We start from the raw sequence: 23,163 nt of genomic DNA on the forward strand, positions 1-23,163 counted from the left end.
AAGGAAGTTGTAGAGGCACGGCGAGAGGTACTGAGGTGTATTGCCAGTCTGGTCCGGCCCGTTCCTGATCCCCGTTTAAGGCCAGTGGTGTGTGTTCCCAGTACGGTCCGGCCTGTTCCTGTTCCTCGCACGAAGCCTACGGTGTGCGTCGCCAGCCCGGCCCGGCCTGTTCCTGCCCCTCGCACCAAGCCTACGGTGCGAGTCGTCAGCCCGGCCCGGCCGGTTCCTGCTCCTCGCACCAAGCCTACGGTGTGCGTCGCCAGCCCGGCCCGGCCTGTTCCTGCCCCTCGCACCAAGCCTACGGTGCGAGTCGCCAGCCCGGCCCGGCCTGTTCCTGCTCCTCGCACCAAGCCTACGGTGCGCGTCGCCAGCCCGGCCCGGCCTGTTCCTGCTCCTCGCACCAAGCCTACGGTGCGCGTCGCCAGCCCGGCCCGGCCTGTTCCTGCTCCACGCACCAAGCCTACGGTGCGCGTCGCCAGCCCGGCCCGGCCTGTTCCTGCTCCTCGCACCAAGCCTACGGTGCGCGTCGCCAGCCCGGCCCGGCCTGTTCCTGCTCCTTGCACCAAGCCTACGGTGCGCGTCGCCAGCCCGGCCCGGCCTGTTCCTGCTCCTCGCACCAAGCCTACGGTGCGCGTCGCCAGCCCGGCCCGGCCTGTTCCTGCTCCACGCACCAAGCCTACGGTGCGCGTCGCCAGCCCGGCCCGGCCTGTTCCTGCTCCACGCACCAAGCCTACGGTGCGCGTCGCCAGCCCGGCCCGGCCTGTTCCTGCTCCTCGCACCAAGCCTACGGTGCGCGTCGCCAGCCCGGCCCGGCCTGTTCCTGCCACTCGCACCAAGCCAGGGGTGCGAGTCGTCAGCCCGGTCCGGCCCGTTCCTGCTCCACGCACCAAGCCAGGGGTGCGAGTCGTCAGCCCGGTCCGGCCCATTCCTGCTCCACGCACCAAGCCAGGGGTGCGCATCGTCAGCCCGGTACGGCCCGTTCCGGCTCCACGCACCAAGCCAGGGGTGCGCATCGTCAGCCCGGTCCGGCCCGTAGCTGCTCCACGCACCAAGCCAGGGGTGCGCATCGTCAGCCCGGTCCGGCCCGTCCCTGCTCCACGCACCAGGCCAGGGGTGTGCGTCGTCAGTCCGGCACAACCCGTGCCTGGGTCACCGGTGCCTGGTCAGGTACCGGTCAGCTGCTCCACACCGGAGCTGAAGTAATCCGCTTCTACGAGGTCCAGTCCAGCTCCGGTCAGTGGGGCCAAACCGGACCAGGGGCGCCACGGGGGGATGGTTGAAGGGTGGTGGTCTAGCCCGGAGCCGGAACCGCCTCCGAGGAGGAATGCCCACCCAGCCCTCCCCTGGGTTGTTGATGTTTAAGCACGGTCGCAGTCCGCGCCTTTAGGGGGGGGTACTGTCACACCCCGGCTCTGGGGACTCTATATATTGAGCCAGGGTGTGTATATTCTATGTAGTGTATTTCTGTGTTGGCCAGAGTGGTTCCCAATCAGAGGCAACGAGTGTCAGCTGTTGCTGGTTGTCTCTGATTGGGAGCCATATTTATAGAGGCTGTTTTCCCACAATAGTTGTGGGATCTTGTTTCCAGTTGGTTTGTTCCTAGTTAAGTTTGTCCTTTGGATGTCACGTATCGTTTGTTGTTTTGTTTCACTGTTCGTGTTAGTTCGATTAAATAAAGTATGTTTGCCTGCAACGCTGTGCCTTGGTCCACTCTCTCTGACGATCGTGACAAGGGCGCAGCCCTCCGTCTTTCTTCTTCACAAAAAATAAACTTGAGGATGCGGGCGAAGTGGAGGGACGTATGAACCCCTGGCGCATGGACTCTGAGACGTATGTCTCCATCGCCTCTGTTTCAGCCTGCGACAGGGGATATACATGACTCCTGGGAGGCACAGCGTCTACCCGGAGGTTTATCACGCAATCCCCATCCCAATGAGGTGGTAATTTGGTCGCCTGCATTTTGGAAAACGCGTGCGCCAAATCGAGGTATTTGGGGGGAATGCGCACAGTGGAGGTAGTGTCTGGACTTTATACCGTGGTTGCACCAACGGAAACAGCTAGACACCTACCCTGACACTCTCACGACCACCCCGTGAGAACCCTCTGCGGCCATGAAAAGATGGGGTTGTGTAGTGCTAACCAGGGAAGACCCAACACAACAGGGAAATCAGGAGACTCAATAATAAAAAAGGTGACTTGCTCTCTATGGGTCTCTTGCGTAACAATTGTGACTGGTGCTGTAACTTCCCTAACTAACCCTGACCCTAATGGTTGACTGTCAAGTGCTTTGATGGGCAGTGGAATGGATAGGGGAACCAACAGAATACCTAGGCTATGAGCTAACAAGCTGTCCATAAAGTTCCCAGCTGCGCCTGAATCGACCAGCGCCTTACACTGGGACAGTACTGTATAATCAGAAAACGTGACTTGTATGGTGCAATGCGCAGCAGAGGGCCCTGAACGAGTGTGTGTTTGCGCTACCTGGGGTGACGCGAGAGTGCCCTGCCTGCCACATCCAGACCCGGAAGAACCATGACGACAGTGTGCAGTAGAATGTCCTCTCCTGCCACAAGCGTGACACTGGAGCTGTCGTCCTCCGTTCTCCCGGATCGCTGCACCACCCAGCTCCATTGGAACTGAATCCGGGTTGGGGGGGTCAGGTTGTCCAACCGGATGGCCATGTCCACCAGCTGGTCAAAAGTCAACATGGCATCCCGGCAGGCTAGCTCCCTTCGGATATCCTCTCGCAGGTTGCACCGGAATCTGTCGATGAGGGCCCGCTCGTTCCATCCGGACCCAGCCGCAAGAGGACGAAACTCCAGGTCAATGTCCTGCACGGTCCTCGTCCCCTGCCTCTCTTCCTTCGGGCGGGTGGGTGAAGACTGCCTGGAAGAGGCGAGCGAACTCCCCGTAGTTGTCCAACGAGGCTCCTCCTTCACTCCAGACAGCGGTTCTGACTGTCCTCGGGTCCATTGGAACGGGCTTCTCTTTTTGAAAATGTATTTATGCATATCGGGTTGGGTGTGAAAGCCACGTATCCATTTCGGAACCCGTGAAGACCTCTAGCTTGAAGCAATGAGTGATGTATTTGATGGACAGCGGTGCATTTTGAACCCACAACCCAACCCCTCCCCGTTTTTCAACTGGTTGTTCAAAACAGCACCGTTTCCATTTAATTGAATGTAGCATTACGTGTTTTTTTTTCGGACTGAACGCAGCACTGATTAAATTAATGAAAATAAAATGATGCTGACTCCATTAAAATAAAATGTTCCCTTCCAAAAAATTATCCAAACAACATATTGGTCCATATTATCAGGCTGGTGTGTTATTTAGCAATACGCATGATCAGCTGTATCCCAACTGATTCAGCATAATGGCTATAAATGAATAGGCCGAAGCATGCCCATCTGTATTTGTGCTAATCATTAGCTAGTGCTTCCCAAACCTTTTCAGTCATGACCCCCTTTCATCATGGGGGAACAACCTATGCCCCCCCATGCCTCCTTACCTCCCCCAATTGAATGAACTGCTACTGTTACACAAAATAGGGATGGCTGCCATTTTACGGGCTCCTAACCAACTGTGCTATTTTGTGAGTTTTCCCGAATTTTTGTAACTTATTTTGTACATAATGTTGCTGCTACCATCTCTTATGACCGAAAATAGGTTCTGGATATCAGAACAGCGATTACTCACCTTGAACTGGACATAGATTTTTTCTTTAATGAGTCCAACGCGAAGGATATACAGGCACAAATCCCCGTCATTCGCATGAAGAAAAACATGCAGGGGGCGGAGATCGGGGTGCCTTGTGAGAATTTATCGGCGAGTGGCTAACCCGTATCTACCATCCGTTCTATTGGCCAACGTACAATCACTGGAGAATAAACTGGATGAGCTCCGTTCGAGACTATCCTCGAATGGAGCTCATCTATAATGAAAACTGTAATATCTTATGTTTCACCGAGTCGTGGCTGAACGACGACACGGATAATATACAGTTGTCTGGGTTTTCCGTACATTGGCAGGACAGAATAGTTACGTCCGGTAAGACGAGGGGTGGTGATTTGTGTCAATTTGTCAATAACAGCTGGTGCGCGATGTCTAATATTAAGGATGTCTCGAGGTATTGCTCGCCTGAGGTAGAGTACCTCATGATAAGCTGTAGACCACACTATCTACCACGAGAGTTTTCATCTATATTTTTCGTTGCCGTCTATTTACCACCACAAACCGATTCTGGTACTAAGATTGCACTCAATGAGCTGTATAAGGCCATAAGTAAACAGGAAAAAGCTCATCCAGAGGCTGCACTCCTAGTGGCCCGGGGACTTTAATGCAGGGAAACTTAAATCCGTTCTACCTAGCTTCTACCAGCATGTTAAATGTGCAACCAGAGGGAAAACAACTCTAGACCACCTTTACTCCACACACAGAGATGCGTACAAAGCTCTCCCTCGCCCTCCATTTGGCAAATCTGACCATAACTCTATCCTCCTGATTCCTGCTTATAAGCAAAAACTAAACCAGGAATCACCAGTGATTCGGTTAATAAGGAGGTGGTCAGATGACACAGATGCTAAGCTACAGGACTGTTTTGCTAGCACAGACTGGAATATGTTCCGTGATTCATCCAATGGCATTGAGGAGTATACCACCTCAATCACCGGCTTCATCAATAAGTGCATTGACGATGTCGTCCCCACAGTGACCATACGTATATATCCCAACCAGAAGCCATGGATTACAGGCAACATCCGCACCGAGCTAAAGGCTAGAGCTGCCGCTTTCAAGGAGCGAGACACTAATCCGGACGCTTATAAGAAATCCCAATATGCCCTCAGAAGAACCATCAAACACCAACAAACTATCATGGTCCAAACACACCAAGACAGTCGTGAAGAGGGCACGACAAGCCTTTCCCCCTCAGGAGACTGAAAAGATTTGGCATGGGTCCCCAGATCCTTAAATAGTTCTACAGCAGCACCATTGAGAGCATCCTGACTGGTTGCATCACCGCCTGGTATGGCAACTGCTTGGCCTCTGACCGCAAGGCACTACAGAGGGTAGTGCGTACGGCCCAGTACATCACTGGGGCAAAGCTCCCTGCCATCCAGGACCTCTATACCAGGCGGTGTCAGAGGAAGGCCCCAAAAATTGTAAAAGACTCCAGTCACCCTAGTCATAGACTGTTCTCTCTGCTACTGCACGGCAAGCGGTACTGGAGCGCCAAGTCTAGGTCCAAGAGGCTCCATAACAGCTTCTACCCCCAAGCCATTAGCCTGCTGAACAATTAATCAAATGGCCACCCGGACTATTTACATTGACACCCCCCGCCCCCCTTTGTTTTTACAGTGCTGCTACTCGCTGTTTATTATATATGCATAGTCACTTCACCCCTACCTACATATACAAATTACCTCGACTAACCTGTCTAACTAACCGCACATTGACTCAGTACCGGTACCCCCTGTATATACCCTTGTTATTGTTATTTTATTGTGTTGTTTTTAGTTTTATTTTTTACTTTAGTTTATTTAGTAAATATTTTCTTAACTCTATTTCTTGAACTGCTTTGTTGGCTAAGGGCTTGTAAGTAAGCATTTCACGGTAAGGTCTACACCTGTTGTATTCGGCGCATGTGACAAATACAATTTTGATTTGATTTTACTCATCAAGAAACATTACATACAAACACCAGTACCTGGTTTCCCTTCCATATTGAAATCAAGAAGAAAAAAATGTGTAAAGGAGAAATATACCAGCTTACTGCTGTGCACTGTCACATGCATCTCTATCAATAAAGACAATTTATTTTGTAGATATAAATATAAAGTTGGTTCTGGAAGTATTCTCAGGGTGATTATCAGGGTGCATAAACATGATGAGTGCTTTCTGCCCACAATTTTGGCCTTCTCGTTTGTTTTCGAAACATAAGTAAGGAGGATTGGGTTGCTGCTGCTGCTCAGAGTCTGTGAGACAAGCAGGCTGCCTCTGACTGAGGTTCAGAGAAACAGCCATTTTCTAATTCTGTAGCCTACTAGAAACCAGATGTTTCAAAGTTTATAATATTACCAAAGTTATCTTGAGCCCAATATAACAGTTACCAATTATCACTTGTTTTTCGCAACCCATCAGTTCGCAATGGAAACCTTCTTCATTAGAAAAATATGATTTTCTATGTTATTCTCATTCTTGCTTATGAATTGACAAAGTTAAATGTGACAGTACTTCTATATGTGTTACAAGTTAGCTCACAGAGTTTGTTAAGAAAAGAGAGAGAGAGAGAGAGAGAGAAACAGAGGAGCTATTGCTCCGTTCTCCTTACATGCTTTGCGCAACTTTTTTCCGTTCACAAACCACGGCCTTTGAGGACCGGGGCATACCAAAAGCATAATTGGCAGCGGTGAGATTCAATCATAAAATAAGGAATTGAGTAGTACTGTGTAGAGTAAAGCCACAAAAAGCCAGTGAATAAATCATTTCCAATCCATCAAATTCATCATGGTATATTATTGCGGGGGGGGGGGGGGGGGGGGGGGGGGGTTGAATTGACCTGTTTCTAATTTTTGGGGGGTCATGACCTCCGTCCCCTCTGCAAGTTAAACGCCTGTTGGCAGTTGATGCATCTAAACTCCTTGAAAATCAGAGAACCCGGGTTGCAACTGCCTCTACCCGCTTGTCCTCAGTGACATCATCATACTTGAAAAAAATCTCTCCTTCACACCACTGTCGGTAGTGTAACGCAGCACATATGACATCTGAGCAAAATCAAATCAAAAAATGTTTTATTTGGTCACATACACATGGTTAACAGATGTTATTGCGAGTGTAGCTAAATTACCATTATCAATGGGATTGAGATCTGGGCTCTTCACTGGCCATGGCAGAACACTGACATTCCTGTCTTGCAGGAAAGCATGCACAGAACGAGCAGTATGGCTGGTGGCATTGTCATGCTGGAGGGTCATGTCAGGATGAGCCTGCAGGAAGGGTACCACATGAGGGAGGAGGATGTCTTCCCTGTAACGCACAGCGTTGAGATTGCCTGCAATGACAACAAGCTCAGTCCGATGATACTGTGACACACCGCCCCAGACCATGACGGACCCTCCACCTCCAAATCGATCCCGCTCCAGAGTACAGGCCTCGGTGTAACGCTCATTCCTTCGACGATAAAAACCGCGACTCGTCAGTGAAGAACACTTTTTGCCAGTCCTGTCTGGTCCAGCGACGGTGGGTTTGTGCCCATAGGAGACGTTGTTACCGGTGATGTCTGGTGAGGACCTGCCTTAAAACAGGCCTACAAGCCCTCAGTCCAGCCTCTCTCAGCCTAGTGCGGACAGTCTGAGCACTGATGGAGGGATTGTGCGTTCCTGGTGTAACTCTGGTAGTTGTTGTTGCCATCCTGTACCTGTCCCGCAGGTGTGATGTTCGGATGTACCGATCTTATGCAGGTGTTGTTACACGTGGTCTGCCATTGTGAGGACGATCAGCTGTCTGTCCTGTCTCCCTGTAGCGCTGTCTTAGGCGTCTCACAGTATGGACATTGCAATTTATTGCCCTGGCCACATCTGCAGTCCTCATGCCTCCTTGCAGCATGCCTAAGGAATGTTCACGCAGATGAGCAGGGACCCTGGTCATCTTTCTGTTGGTCTTTTTCAGAGTCAGTAGAAAGGCCTCTTTAGTGTCCTAAGTTTTCATAACTGTGACCTTAATTGCCTACCATCTGTAAGCTGTTAGTGTCTTAACGACCGTTCCACAGGTGCATGTTCATTAATTGTTTATGGTTCATTGAACAAGCATGGGAAACCATGTTTAAACCCTTTATAATGAAGATCTGTGAAGTTATTTGGATTTTTACAAATTATCTTTGAAAGTCAGGGTCCTGAAAAGTGGACGTTTCTTTTTTTGCTGAGTTTACATATGAGATGGGTAATGCAAGATATGTCAACTTTATTAAGATAGTGTAGAAAACAGTATATACATATGAGATGGGTAATGCAAGATATGTAAACATTATTAAAGTGGCATTATTAAAGTGACTAGTGTTCCATTTATTAAAGTGGCCAGTGATTTTCAAGTCTGTATGTAGGCAGCAGCCTCTCTGTGCTAGTGATGGCTGTTTAACAGTCTGATGGCCTTGAGATAGCCACAGGCAGTGGCTCGGGTGGTAGTTGTCCTTGATTATCTTTTTGGCCTTCCTGTGACATCGGGTCTGTAGGTGTCCTGGAGGGCAGGTAGTTTACCCCCGGTGATACGTTGTGCAGACCGCACAACCCTCTGGAGAGCCCTGCGGTTGTGGGTGGTGCAGTTACCGTACCAGGCGGTGATACAGCCTGACAGGATGCTCTCAATTGTGCATCTGTAAAAGTTTGTGAGGGTTTTAGGTGTAGGCCAAATTTCTTCAGCCTCCTGAAGGCCGACGCAAAACAACGCCGCCGTGTGTTATATGTTATATGTTATCTCATCAACCATACTGGTTACAAAAAGGTGTTTTCCTCACCTCCTCCTTCGTGGCATCTGTCATTACATCCGTGACTGGATTTAGCTGGAAGTGCCAATGAACACGGTTGCTGTAGCAAGATGACAGTTTAAAGGGTTGTCATACTAGGCCAATCAAATCTAGCATCTCTGAGCAGTTCCCTTTATTAGGTGATTATATTCCCTCATCATGTCCTCTGAATGACAATTCTTGCTTTCCCACCAACACAACCGTGTGAATGAGGCGCTTCAGAATCTCCTTGTTCATCCTGGCTTTCTCATTATGAGCTCTGCTGCTCGTTAAGCTGAAGATCTACTCTTGTGTCCCCAAATGTTTTTGGATCTCACGTAGCTCACAGGTGTGAAGTGGAGTTTTGGTGGCGCAGAGATGACTTCGGTAAACTGGCTAGGTCTTTGAAACTAAACCAGCACTGGCCCAGGTTGACGTCTTGTCGGTGCTGAAGAGCAGACAATCCCAAATACAGCTTCTTGGTTTGCTCACACCCAGTCATCCACGGACAGCGCTCATAATTGTTAGCTTGAAAATGCCTTTCAAATCTCTTTCCTTGTTGCACCCTGGCAGTGCTGGTGTTGGCCTCCCCCTCTGTACGACATTTAACTCATCGTTTGAATTTAGTCTTGAAAAGGGCTAACAAATTAGCCACCACATCCTCCTCGATAACACCTGCTGCTGCTGCAACAAAAGCTACATAAGAAAAGTGCGGGAAAACTGGGTTACTGCTTATAATTGCGCTCTCAGTCAGTAGTGACTGTCTCCGGCCTTCGAGAAAGCCAAATATATATATATATATATATATATATATATATATATTTTTTTTTTTTTAAACGGTCCCACCTACTGTAAGTCAAAATTTGATTGGTTCATTCCACTGTCACTCCATAATTATGCCCTAATACAGTAGAAAGGCAGCTGCTTTCTGTACAGCTTCTGAAGGCCTAGCCAATGGCTGAGCTAGCTAGATTGTTCTACCGAGAAACCGTCAAAGAAAAATCCTGATTGGATTATATATATATTTTTTGTGTTATCCTTTCCATTTCCAACACAAACTGAAGAGATAAAATCTGAAAATCAGAAACAAATTATTGGAAAGATTAAATATAAATAAAAATGATGAATGAAAATTACATTAAATTAAAATTAAATGTAATTTTTAAAAAAATTGTTTGAAATCCTTAGGCCTTGACGGTTCCCCACTGCTTAAACCAGTCAGCTGTAACCTACAGGTTGTAAATACAGTCTATGGATGTGTCCCCAATGGCACCCTATATAGTGCACTACTTTTGACCAAACCCCTATGGGAATATGGGTGAATGTTTTAAAGATACACTGTCCATCCATCAGATAGTTTAATCGAGGCAGTTTGACTGCTGGATGCTGTCTGAATTCGCATTGTGCAAAATTTGATCGTGTGGGGAAAGGAGGAAGGAGGGAGAAGGAAGGAGGAGGTTTCTCATCTGATTATCTGTTTGTGTCTTTGTTGTGTAGGAGGAATAATGTTCTCGCTCTCTCTTTTTCCCTCTCTCTCTCTCTCTCTCTCTCTATCTCTCTCTCTCTCCCTTCCCTTCCTTTCTCTACTGTTCTCTCTCGCTCCCCCTCTCTCTCTCTCTCTCTCTCTCTCTCTCTCTCTCAATTAAATAAAATTCCTTCCCCCTCTCTCTCTCTCTCTTTCAGGTTTCTCAGTCAGAACTCCATCTCATCTCTCAGTCCGGGTGTGTTCAGTGATCTCCGTAACTTATGGTGGCTGTGAGTACAGAGCCGGTACACACATTCACACACACACACAGAGACACACACTCACACGCACACATACAACAGACTGCATCAAAGGGAGGATTTAGCCGTTCTGCAGTGTGGACAGTAAAATAAACCAGCTGAGGCCATATCACCATATTTCTATTTTATTAGACTTATCACAGAGGAATGCAGCTCAAAATAATTCATTTGATCACAGCAAAAATGATTAGAAACACCTCTTTGTTTTATATCTTTGTTTTGAAAGTCCAGAGGTTGTGAGTTAAAATACCAGTTGCGGTCATATTTTAGCTGAACAGCGATAACACATGGAATTGCACATTTGAAAACGTGATCACATGAGAAGTGTTTAAAAAACACATGATTTTACATGTGAAATGTTACGTGAAGTGTTCCAAAAACACTTTTTTTATTATTACAGTTTTTCTCGATTGCTAAGACACATTTCTTGAAAGCTGCTCTCCTTTTCTCTTAACTGTGAACACAAAACCCAATTTTCAAGCTACATTCACAAAACCTCAGACTCTTCTTGCAAAACCAAACTTTCACCTCAAAACAGTTCAATCTGTGCTCAAAACTGAACTATGTTGTCAAATCGTGCCACGAGTCAATCAAAACACTACTGAACAGTCACTAAACACTACGTAGAAAAATAGAAAACACAATGCTCAGGACATGAAGCTGGAGAAATAAATGTTTATTGTTCACTGTAGGCTAAATGCATGTTGCAAAACAAAAAAAAACTGTGCATTTAGCACTTGTACAAAAAGACAAAACAGAAATCTTGTGCATTTACATGTAGCACTTGTAAAAACAAACAGAAATCTTAGCCACTTGTGTACAGTAAGCCCATGTAAAAATAAAGTACAAATATATACAAATAAGTGCATTACTCAGCCACAGCATCATGTCTCCGTACTGGGTCAGGCCACAGGACTTCATCCACATCACAGGCCACATTTTGTCTGGCCAGGCAACGGGGGAAAAAACCCCTGGCATGCCGTATCCAGGCTTGGCATGCCTCCACACCTATGTCACCACAGGCAAGTCCCATGGCTTGCAGGAGATTTACCCTGGTGTAAGGTTGGCGTTCATATACCTTCCACCGCCATGAGGAGAAGAATTCCTCAATGGGGTTTAGGAAAGGGGAGTACGGTGGAAGGCAAAGATTGATAAAACCTTGGTTCATATTGTACCACTCTCTAACCTGGAGGGCTCTGTGAAAACTCACATTTTCCCAAACAACAACATAGATGGGATGCTCATCCTGCTGCCCTAACAAAGCATCTCGCATGGGATTGAGGAAAATGAGGAGCTGGTGAGTGTTGTAGGGCCCCAGGTTGGCATGATGGTGGACAACCCCATGATTTCTGATGGCAGCACATAATGTGACATTGCCACCACGCTGCCCAGGAACACCAACAATGGCCCGATGGCCAATCACATTACGGCCTCTCCTTCTCCTTTTGGTGAGATTAAACCCAGCTTCATCCCATGTAGATGTATTGATGGGGTCTTTCCATTACATCCAGTTGAAAAACCCTCTGTAGAAATAGATATAGTTTTGTAAGTGATACGGAAAAAGTGATTTAGGCCACTACAGTAAATCACTACTTAGAGTAATCAACATTGAATGTGTCTGGATATATGCCAACCTGTACATACTGGAATCTTTGCTCTTTGACTCTGTCTGAGTTGCGATCAAAGGGCACTCTGTATAGCTGTTCTCACGGACCATATCAACAATTAGGGTCTCTTGGTGTGGGGAGAACATACCTGTCCTCCCACCCCCATGTGGCAGTCTTTCAATTCTACAAAAAGAGAACATGGAGTTACAAAAAATATACATGGAATACTAGGCCTACAAACAGTTAGACCAACCCTCCATTACAATACTACAGTACATTGGTACAGTGATGTACTGAAACATATATTTACTTACAGTATACTGTGTTACAGTATATAGTATGTCATACAGTAATTGCTGTCAACATTTACATACTGTACTATAATGTCAAAAAAAGGTAATTACCTGTTCTCTTCTCTAAATCTTCGGATTATGGTGGACACAGTGAATCTACTGATGTTTGGTTGTACCCTTTGTCCAGCCTCCCTCATGCTCATACCATGGACAAGAACATGGTCAATCACAGTAGCTCTGATTTCATCAGATATTACTGTTCTTTGTCTTCGCTGACCACCTCGACCACCTCGACCTCCTCTCACACGAACTCTTCCTCTCAGATTTCTATCCATTGTAGGGCCTCACAAACCAGTGCTCTCTGAACTGGCTTACTGTATATGTTCCCTCACATCATTAGCCACAAGTGTGATCAATTTTGAGTTGTTGTATTCAAGTGGTGACACCTGTGCTCTAATTGTGTTTGACTTTTGTCACCTGTGCTCACCATTATGCAGCACGGGTGCATCACAATGAAAATGTGTTGGCAAGTTATGTCTAAACAGGTGAAAAGTGCTTATGGTTTTGCCAAAAGAGTGATTGATTCAATCAGTGGGTTCAGGCAACTGAGCATTTGGTTCAGACAATAGGGTTTAGTGTTTTAGCAATTGAGAAAAACTGTAAATAGTAAGTTACCGGCTCCTGAGTTGTGGTGAAAATATTGGAAACAACTGTAAATATATTTCTACAGTTGAAATGTATTTTGTCAGTAAATATACAACAACAAACTGTATCCAGGAAGTACACAGAAAAATTCTCATAGAATTATTTTCAGTGCTTTTTTACCCCCGAAGAATTTGGAATTGGGTTTACTTTCTGGATTAACTGGAACTCGTATGAAATTGACCTCAGCATTGGTTAGTACACTTGGGACGTAACCACACCTGGGATTAGAATTTACAGTAACCTGTCGCCACCAGTTCTGTAGCCATGAGATCGGCCAGATTTTATTGGCAAGAATACATTTCTGCACATTGCTTAAAGTTGCCCGTAATTCAAAGTATTAAGTAGAAAATGTCCCATTATACCTACAAGATACCAAACTGTACCATGTGAGTTCATATGTGTACCTGTGAAGTGTACCTTTGAACTTTTCGTTCACTGTAGCAGAACATTTCAGATTGCTTACAACCAAGAGATTCTGAGTTCAAATCCCATTTAAGGCTGAGTCCCAATTGTGGTCACACTACAATATTTTACAGTAATTGAAATCAGAATACTGCAGCAACCTGTAATTTTATAGAAATAACACCTTCAGGTTGTTGTAGATACACTGAATAAAAATATAAACGCAACATGTAAAGTGTTGGTCCCATGTTTCATAAGCTGAAATAAAAGATCCCAGAAATGTACCATAAGCCACCTCCAACGTCGCTTTAGAGAATTTGGCAGGACAACCAACTGGCCTCACAACCGCAGACCACGTGTAATGGCGTCGTGTGGGTGAGCGGTTTGCTGATGTCAAAGTTGTGAACAGAGTGACCCATGGTGGCGGTGGGTTATGGTATGGGCAGGCATAAGCTACAGACAACGAACACAGTTACATTTTATCGATGACAATTTGAATGCACAGAGATACCGTGACGAGATCCTGAGGACCATTGTCGTGCCATTCATCCACCAAATCACCTCATGTTTCAGCATGATAATGCACGGCCCCATGTCACAAGGAGCTGTACACAATTCCTGGAAGCTGAAAATGTCCCAGTTCTTCCATGGCCTGCATACTCACAGACGTGTCACCCACTGAGCATGTTTGGGATGCTCTGGATCGACGTGTACGACAGCGTGTTCCAAGTTCCGTCAACATCCAGCAACTTTTCACAGCCATTGAAGAGGAGTGGGATAACATTCCACAGGCCACAATCAACAGCCTGATCAACTGTATGCAAAGGATATGTGTCGCGCTGCATGAGGCAAATGGTGGTCACACCAGATGCTGACAGGTTTTCTGATCCACGCCCCTACCTCTTTCTAAAGGTATCTGTGACCAACAGATGCATATCTGTATTCCCAGTCATGTGAAATCCATAGATTAGGGACTAATGAATTTAATTTAATTTACTGATTTCCGTATATATGAACTGTAACTCAGTAGAATCTTTGAAATTGTTGCATGTTGCATTTCTATTTTTGTTCAGTATATTTACTTAATTTTTACTGCCACTTTAGACAAAGTGCAGAAATGTCACAATGTTCTAAAAACGTCTTTGGGGACGTCCCTGGAACAAACTGGGAACTAGATAAAACCTACAGGGGACCATGACTGTTTCAATTGAATGAATTACAATTTTGCCTTTCAAAGTAAAATATATATTTGACACCTGGGCTTTCACATTTTTAAATTTTGCATTCCCATGTTTTCACATTTATTTCACATGAGATTGTGCTCCCATGTTGTCACATTTATTTCACATGAGATTGTGCTCACATGTTGTCACGTGTAGTTTCATGTTGTCACATGTTGAAACTTTGCATCCCCATGTTGTCACATTTGTTTCAGATTAATTTCACATGAGATCATGTTTTCACATGTGCTAAAATGTTTTCACGTGCAGTTTTATTTTGTCACATGTTGCTTCACATGTTATCACATTAACTTCACATTAAATCACGTGAAATTCATGTGGTTTTTCCATAAGGGAATTTTGGCTGTAAAATCAACCAAATAAAAGCAAGTCTGCTCATGGACGGTTAAACACTGCCAAAACAATTACTGTTTGTTATCATGCAACAATGTGCATATTCACTGTGAGTTTTGTGAACAGTATGCTCAGTCGAGCAGATTCATTGTTTTTCTTCATTGTTTTTCATAGTTTGCTTAATTGAGCACTTTGAACGTTTATTTGGATATGCTCATATTAATAGTTTGTGTTTGTTGTCATGATTTGGCTAAAAGCACAATCAGATCTGCCACCAAGCTACGTACTGTATTTCATGTAGAGCAAACCTATTGTATTGTGTAATTCTGTAGGGTTAGACTGTGTTGAATAAATGCATAACATCTATTGGCACTTTGGATGTATTGTACTTTACATGGTCTTTGGTTGTCTCTATCTCTCCATAACTGTACCGTAAGGTCTTTGGTTCTCGCTCTCTCTCTCCATAACTGTACTGTAAGGTCTTTGGTTGTCTCTCTCTCTCTCTCTCTCTCTCTGTCTCTGTCTCTGTCTCTCTCTCTCTCTCTCTCTCTCTCTCTCTCTCTCTCTCTCTCTCTCTCTCTCTCTCTCTCTCTCTCTCTCACTCTCTCTCTCTCCATAACCGTACCGTAAGGTCTTTGGTTGTCTCTCTCTCTCCATAACTGTACTGTAAGGTCTTTGGTTGTCTCTCTCTCTCTCTCTCTCTCTCTCTCTCTCTCTCTCTCTCTCTCTCTCTCTCTCTCTCTCTCTCTCTCTCTCTCTCTCTCTCCAAAACTGTACCGTAAGGTCTTTGGTTCTCTCTCTCTCCATAACTGTACTGTAAGGTCTTTGGTTCTCTCTCTCTCTCCATAACTGTACCATAAGGTCTTTGGTTCTCTCTCTCTCTCCATAACTGTACTGTAAGGTATTTGGTTCTCTCTCTCTCTCCATAACTGTACCATAAGGTCTTTGGTTCTCTCTCGCTCTCCATAACTGTACTGTAAGGTCTTTGGTTCTCTCTCTCTCTCTCTCTCTCTCTATAACTGTACCATAAGGTCTTTGGTTCTCTCTCGCTCTCCATAACTGTACTGTAAGGTCTTTGGTTCTCTCTCTCTCTCTCTCTCTCTCTCTCTCTCCATAACTGTACTGTAAGGTCTTTGGTTCTCTCTCTCTCTCTCTCTCTCTCTCTCTCTCTCTCTCTCTCTCTCTCTCTCTCTCTCTCTCTCTCTCTCTCTCTCTCTCTCTCTCTCTCTCTCTCTCTCTCTCTCTCCATAACTGTACTGTAAGGTCTTTGGTTCTCTCTCACTCTCCATAACTGTACCATAAGGTATTTGGTTCTCTCTCTCTCTCTCCATAACTGTACTGTAAGGTCTTTGGTTCTCTCTCTCTCTCCATAACTGTTCCATAAGGTCTTTGGTTCTCTCTCTCTCTCACCAGGGTGTTGGATCACAACCCTCTGAACAGTATCTCCCAAGACACCTTCACCGGCCTCACCTCCCTCATGTTCCTGTGAGTAGCACACACACACACACACACACACACACACACACACACACACACACACACACATAAACACACAGATGCATGTGCATGCACACACACAAACACACACACACAATGTGTTTGGACAAAGGAAATATAATATCATTAATTAATGTGTAATTTATGTGTCATTCATTTCCTTTGTCCAAACACATTGGCTTCTTCCCTGCTCAATAAGACATCACAGTCTGACCTCATCTCCCGACGTTCTGTGACAAACGTCTGTTTTTGATGAGTAAACTGACCTCATCTCCCGACGTTCTGTGACAAACGTCTGTTTTTGATGAGTAAACTGACCTCATCTCCCAACGTTCTGTGACAAACGTCTGTTTTTGATTAGTAAACTGACCTCATCTCCCGACGTTCTGTGACAAACGCTTGTTTTCATGAGTAAACTGACCTCATCTCCCGACGTTCTGTGACAAACGTGTAACATTTAGGCACACAGAAACAACTATATGGCTAAGTTTAGGCATGAATTCCAACTGGGTTAAGTGTTGGCATAGGGTTAACACAGAAATAACTCTAGGGTTAAATTAAGGATTAAGGTTTGGGATAGGGTTAAAACTTTAGGTATTAATTCCAACTGGTTAAGTTAAGGATTAAGGTTTGGGATAGGGTTAAAACTTTAGGTATTAATTCCAACTGGTTAAGTTAAGGATTAAGGTTTGGGACAGGGTTAAAACTTTAGGTATTAATTCCAACTTGTTAAATTAAGGATTAACGTTTGGGATAGGGTTAAAACTTTAGGTATTCATTCCAACTGGTTAAGTTAAGGATTAAAGTTTGGGATAGGGTTAAAACTTTAGGTATTAATTCCAACTGGTTAAGTTAAGGATTAAAGTTTGGGATAGGGTTAAAACTTTAGGTATTAATTCCAACTGGTTAAATTAAGGATTAAAGTTTGGGATAGGGTTAAAACTTTAGGTATTAATTCCAACTGGTTAAATTAAGGATTAAAGTTTGGGATAGGGTTAAAACTTTAGGTATTAATTCCAACTGGTTAAATTAAGGATTAAAGTTTGGGATAGGGTTAAAACTTTAGGTATTCATTCCAACTGGGCTCTCGGTCCCTCCCTCTGACACTTGTTCACATTGTTGTCTCTACTTGTTAATTCAGTGACATTCTTCACATCTTATTCTGCATTCAAACACACAGTATCGTCTGAGTAGGAATAATGCAATAATAATTAGTAAGTCTTTGACGTGACCTTTCTCAGAATGGTAGGTTCATTTCATGGGCCATTGGCTCCAAACACAATGTAACACAATTATCTCTTGCTCACTCGCTCTAGTTCTCTCTCTCTTTCTCACTCACTCTAGTTCTCTCTCTTTCTCACTCACTCTAGTTCTCTCTCTTTCTCACTCACTCTAGTTCTCTCTCTTTCTCACTCACTCTAGTTCTCTCTCTTTCTCACTCACTCTAGTTCTCTCTCTTTCTCACTCACTCTAGTTCTCTCTTTCTCACTCACTCTAGTTCTCTCTCTTGCTCACTCACTCTAGTTCTCTCTCTTTTCATTCACTCTAGTTCTCTCTCTTTTCACTCACTCTAGTTCTCTCTCTTTCTCACTCACTCTAGTTCTCTCTCTTTCTCACTCACTATAGTTCTCTCTCTTTTCACTCACTCTAGTTCTCTCTCTTTCTCACTCACTCTAGTTCTCTCTCTTTCTCACTCACTCTAGTTCTCTCTTTCTCACTCACTCTAGTTCTCTCTCTTTCTCACTCACTCTAGTTCTCTCTCTTTCTCACTGTTATGATGAGTTTCTAGGTATCAAGTGATTACGAATGTAAGGATGTACTTAGACACTTTGTAGACAGTTAATGCAAATGTTTAATGACCAAAGGACAGAGCTTTGCCTTTTGACGTTTCCAACTGACTAACAAAAGAAACACCCTCCTTTATATACCCTTGGTCATCTTCCTTTCACATACATCTGGTAACCATCATAGGCCTCCCTGTCTCTGTTATTATTAACCTTTGCCCCCAGGTCACTACATCCTGTCCATCACTCACACTACCCTAAACATCACTAATCTACCTTGACATAATGGAATGTAGACTTCATGGCCCCAAACTAATTATCTAGTAACTCTACCTCTGTCCTCACAATACTATGACGTTTCATCATTACAATCCATTATTTTATTTATTTTTAATTTTTTTATTTTTTTGTGGTAAGTGACATGACTTAACCCCAAACAATTCACATATAACTTTGTATAAAATTAAATATTCTCTAATCAGTAGTACATATATCTCTGACTAGATCCTAAACTATGCTAGATAACTTAAATTGATCCCCTTCTACCTTCTATACCTGGATCCAACTTGATTCTCAATATATTTAATCAACAAAGGTATACATTCTTATCTATCTTATGCGATATCAAACCTCTCAAACCTCTATAAACTCAGTCTGAGTAAAAGATAAACACATAATTAACTACTATATATTCATGATAATAATCTATGTAGTCAAATCCTTATTTTTCATATATAAGGAAAAATCCCACATAGACATCCCCTATCTTAAAATGACCCCTTTTTCTGAGCCATGCAACCAAGAAAACCTACATCAACTAAATTGTGACCATCATGACATCTTCCCCACAAACACAAAGATCCATGACACATTGTAAGTTACATGGATATTATAATCTGAACACATGAATATAAAAATAACAAACACGTCCGTCTTCATCATCCATGCGCCGTCAGATGAACCCCCAAGCTTATCACTGGTCACCTGGGGAGCTATCTGATCACCTGTCCACATCTACTTCCTGTAACTTTTAATTCCATGGCATACATTTCCAACTTAACATTCCCATACCTCAATCAACCTTATCAATGTACTCTAAACTGTAATAAGATGACATAGAATAATTATTAGTACTCTCCCTCCTTGTATTAACATTAACTGATACATCTCTAACTGTAATCACAGGCATGTTATTAATCGTTTGTACAGATCTTAAAATCAATCCCTGAACATTTTGAAAACAACAACCCATAACTATGGCTACAATGAGTACTATTGCCACTAGAGGACCTAGAATGCTTGCCATCCATGTTCCTATGGAATTACCACTAAACAACCTTGAAAATACTTCAACAACATTCAAATTACCATATCCTCCTAATCTTAATATAATAGCCTCCAATTCTATGTGATTATCAATTACGCATTCTAATGATTAACATCTCAGACCCAATTGCTTAACAACCCATGATTGTTAAACTATACAATGTTAGACTCCGACTTTGTCCTCCTAATATACCTGATATGACATACACATTATAACACTCTATTATCGCTCCCTGTTAAATCATCGCGTCCCTAAACTATTCCCGCTTTAATAATTCAACCAAATTCAGATCATATGAAAATATCATAACCTCATGATAATAACCAATTCATTACTTGCCTATCAACATAGATATTTACCACCCTAAACATCCATATCAATATCACCCAATACTTCAAATGTATATAATGACTAATATGCTAATACATTAAACCAATTAATCAACATATTCATGATTTCATTCACAATCCTCACCTTAACTTCCATGTTTCAAACAGTATGAGTCAACAATGTCTACTCAAAATCAATCATATAAATCTATCCTAAGACATTACCTTAATGTATCACTGTTTAAACCCATAATGTCTATATAAAAAAATTCTCAATTTAACAATCACTATCCTTCATTTTGAAAATAATTATACTAATACATACCAATAATTTAACTTAAATTACTCATTAATCTTATAACTTATAACCAACCAAATTACTTAACTCGACCAAATTTAAAATGACAATCCTTATTCACTTTATCCTTATCACTGAAAATTAAGACTCTCAACTTAATCACCCATCACAACTTTCAGAATGTCTACTTATATTAACATACATTATAAACATTCATACTTCAATTATGACTTTCCTCATCCTGAAAATAAATACAGATCATTATCTCAATGCATTCTTAATACTATTAATTTAGCAGTGTATATACCTACTACCCAAATTATCAAATTTAGATAAATCCAATTTTATTATCAATACAGCTAAGCAACCCCTTTTTCTCCACCGGCACTTAAATCTTCTTGCGTCTCTTCATTATGTTCTTCAGACAGCTTCATAGTTCAAAAATTACTTTCCCATGACAATGTCACAACTACAATGTCTCATTCGATTCACCACCAACTCCACAACCTCATTGTCTTATCCATTTGCCAACCATTATACCAACAACATGAGCAATGTTGCATTTGAACAAATCTTTCTCCATTCTCACTCAATGGTGGACTCCTTTCCCACCCCTTCGATATAAAACATGAGAAAATCCTTGGTTGTTGTACACCAGTTGCATGTAGAAGTGGTATTTTACAAAAACGTCTTCAACGCCTCTGATATTCATCTTCAGCCGGTTCATATGTTGCTACTTTTATTTATTATATAGGTACACACCATGCTAGGCCAAATGATCCCTTATTATGCATCAATATACCATCTGTATTTACTTCACTAGAAGACAAAAACACAACAATTTAATTGATTTAATTTCTAAACCAATAAATCCATATAAACATTTACCTTATGACAAATTATTATGTTTTAACAATTATTCCTAATACCAATTTCTAATATACTTCCCAATTTCTATTATACAAACCCTTTAAATACATATAACCGAATGGAATGACAACCAGTTGATTCGTGAAAATCTGGAAATCTGGAAATTATTGGAGGTCTATAGCTCTGTTCCTCCACTGAGGTAATCAGCCATAACCCACAGCTCATCAGTATCCTTCATCTGCTGATAATTGTCATCAACCGTATCCTCATCTCTAGATCATCCGTTTCCTCGTAGCCATCTGTAGCATTGGTTGACATGATACTTGTTCAATCTCCCCTCTATCCATACCTCCGTCGGTGTAGACTGTGTGATGATGCATGAACCTTCTGTCACGCCCTGACTCAGGGGGCTCTTATATGTTGAGTCAGGGTGTGATTATTCTATGTTGTGTATATCTATGTGTATTATCTAGGTTTTGTAGTTCTATGTTTGGCCGGGTGTGTTTCCCAATCAGAGGCAGCTGTCGCTCGTTGTCTCTGATTGGGGATCATACTTAGGCAGCCTATTGGCACTAGAGGGTTGTGGGATCTTGTTCCGTGAGTAGGCTTGGTTTGTGTTTAGCCTTAGGACTTCACGTTTCGTTGGTTTGTTGTTTTGTTTAGTGTGTTTATATAAAATATAATGTATAGAACTGACATGATCCTGTGCTCTGCGCTACGTGACAGATAAACATGTCTTTTCCATACATTTCTTCTTCAGCATGTGGGAGTTTTCTACATCATATTTTCATCACATCTTCTACAACTCGTGGTCCTCTGTAGCTCAATTGGTAGAGCATGGCGCTTGTAACGCCAGGGTAGTGGGTTCGATCCCCGGGACCACCCATACGTAAAAATGTATGGGTATTTCCCTTCATTCCAGCTATAGTGTTTTCAGACCCCTAGACTTTTTCTACGTTTAGTTACGTTACAGCCTTATTCTAAAATTGATTAAATTGTTTTTTCCCCCTCATCAATCTACACACAATACCCCATAATGACAAAGCATATTATTATTATTATTATTATTAAATAAACATGTACGCATTTCACGCTGCGCCTTGGTCTGACCCGTCCTTCAACGTACGTGACACCTTCTTCCTTCACTAGTTCTATGATCATGCAGAATCCTTCTCCATTTATCACCATCTCTCTGTGGATTGTGTCCTTCTATCAGCGTACCAATAGTCTCTGCTGCAAAAACACACACACAGACAAAACAAAACAATGCTCCGCCGAAGCGGTGCCATCTTCCTCCTTTGCGTTAGAAAAGTCCTACAATGTTACATATAGATCTAGGAATCTCTCTCTTTACTTGCCCCTCCATCAAGGTAGCCATCAACACCTATTACTAACCTTCCCACTTGGGTGTTGTCCATCAATGACTTCCTTAATCCTTTACCACCACATAGTCTCCAAGTCGCAGAAAATGTCCAGATTCTCCTGGTAGGTCTGGCAGACAAGCCTTCACCTTTTCGAAAGAAAGTCTGCATAACATTGTTAGTTGAGACACAGCATGCTACTTCATCCAGTCTTCTTATCAGTCCTGATAAGCATTTTACATTAGGAAGTGCACATTCTTGCAGCTTGTTGCAGTCTACTAATGTCATAGAAAGGCCTCCTCTAAATTCTTCCTTATACCACAAATACATTTTCCCCTAAAACATTTAATCTAACCCATAACACATTACTTACTGCTGCTCATATTCTATGATGCAATAAAATGCAAATTAATTACTTAAAAATCATACAATGTGATTTTCTGGATTTTTGTACAATATTATAACTTACTTCTTTAACCACATTTCTTATGGTCCGATTTATTCATGAAACCTTATCACATGATCCAACAACGGTACAAACGTAGAAAACTCATATTAATTACTTTTTCACCCACGACGTACGTCTACATTTGGGTGAGCAAGTTAATATATAATTATTATTCCAATTATTATTTTATGAAACCTCTAATAATCACCTACTCATACGTAAAATTGATCATATTTTCACATTTGTCACAAACTCCATATAGACCGTTAGAATCTTTTAGATACTCACATAATGGAATACTTCAGTTAGTTTAAAAATCCTAATTCAACCCAAATCAGCCTCTCCTTCATTCTCTCAGCGGAACCAAAAAAACAGACTGTAATTTC

General features: G+C 42.9%; 1 protein-coding gene across 1 annotated transcript in view; it reads left to right on the forward strand.

The window, feature by feature from the left end:
- Nucleotides 1-23,163, forward strand: part of LOC311099890 (relaxin receptor 2-like) — a gene marked incomplete at its 5' end in the record, with an annotated part of 178,084 nt that overhangs the window by 88,866 nt on the left and 66,055 nt on the right. The window contains 2 exons of the mRNA XM_084140610.1: nt 10,181-10,252; nt 16,277-16,348. Of these exons, the coding sequence (XP_083996736.1) occupies nt 10,181-10,252; nt 16,277-16,348 (144 nt within the window). The remainder of the gene's footprint in view (nt 1-10,180; nt 10,253-16,276; nt 16,349-23,163) is intronic.

This window comes from Coregonus lavaretus (genome assembly GCF_964263955.1).
Source record: "Coregonus lavaretus genome assembly, chromosome: 24".
Classification (NCBI taxonomy): Eukaryota; Metazoa; Chordata; class Actinopteri; order Salmoniformes; family Salmonidae; genus Coregonus; species Coregonus lavaretus.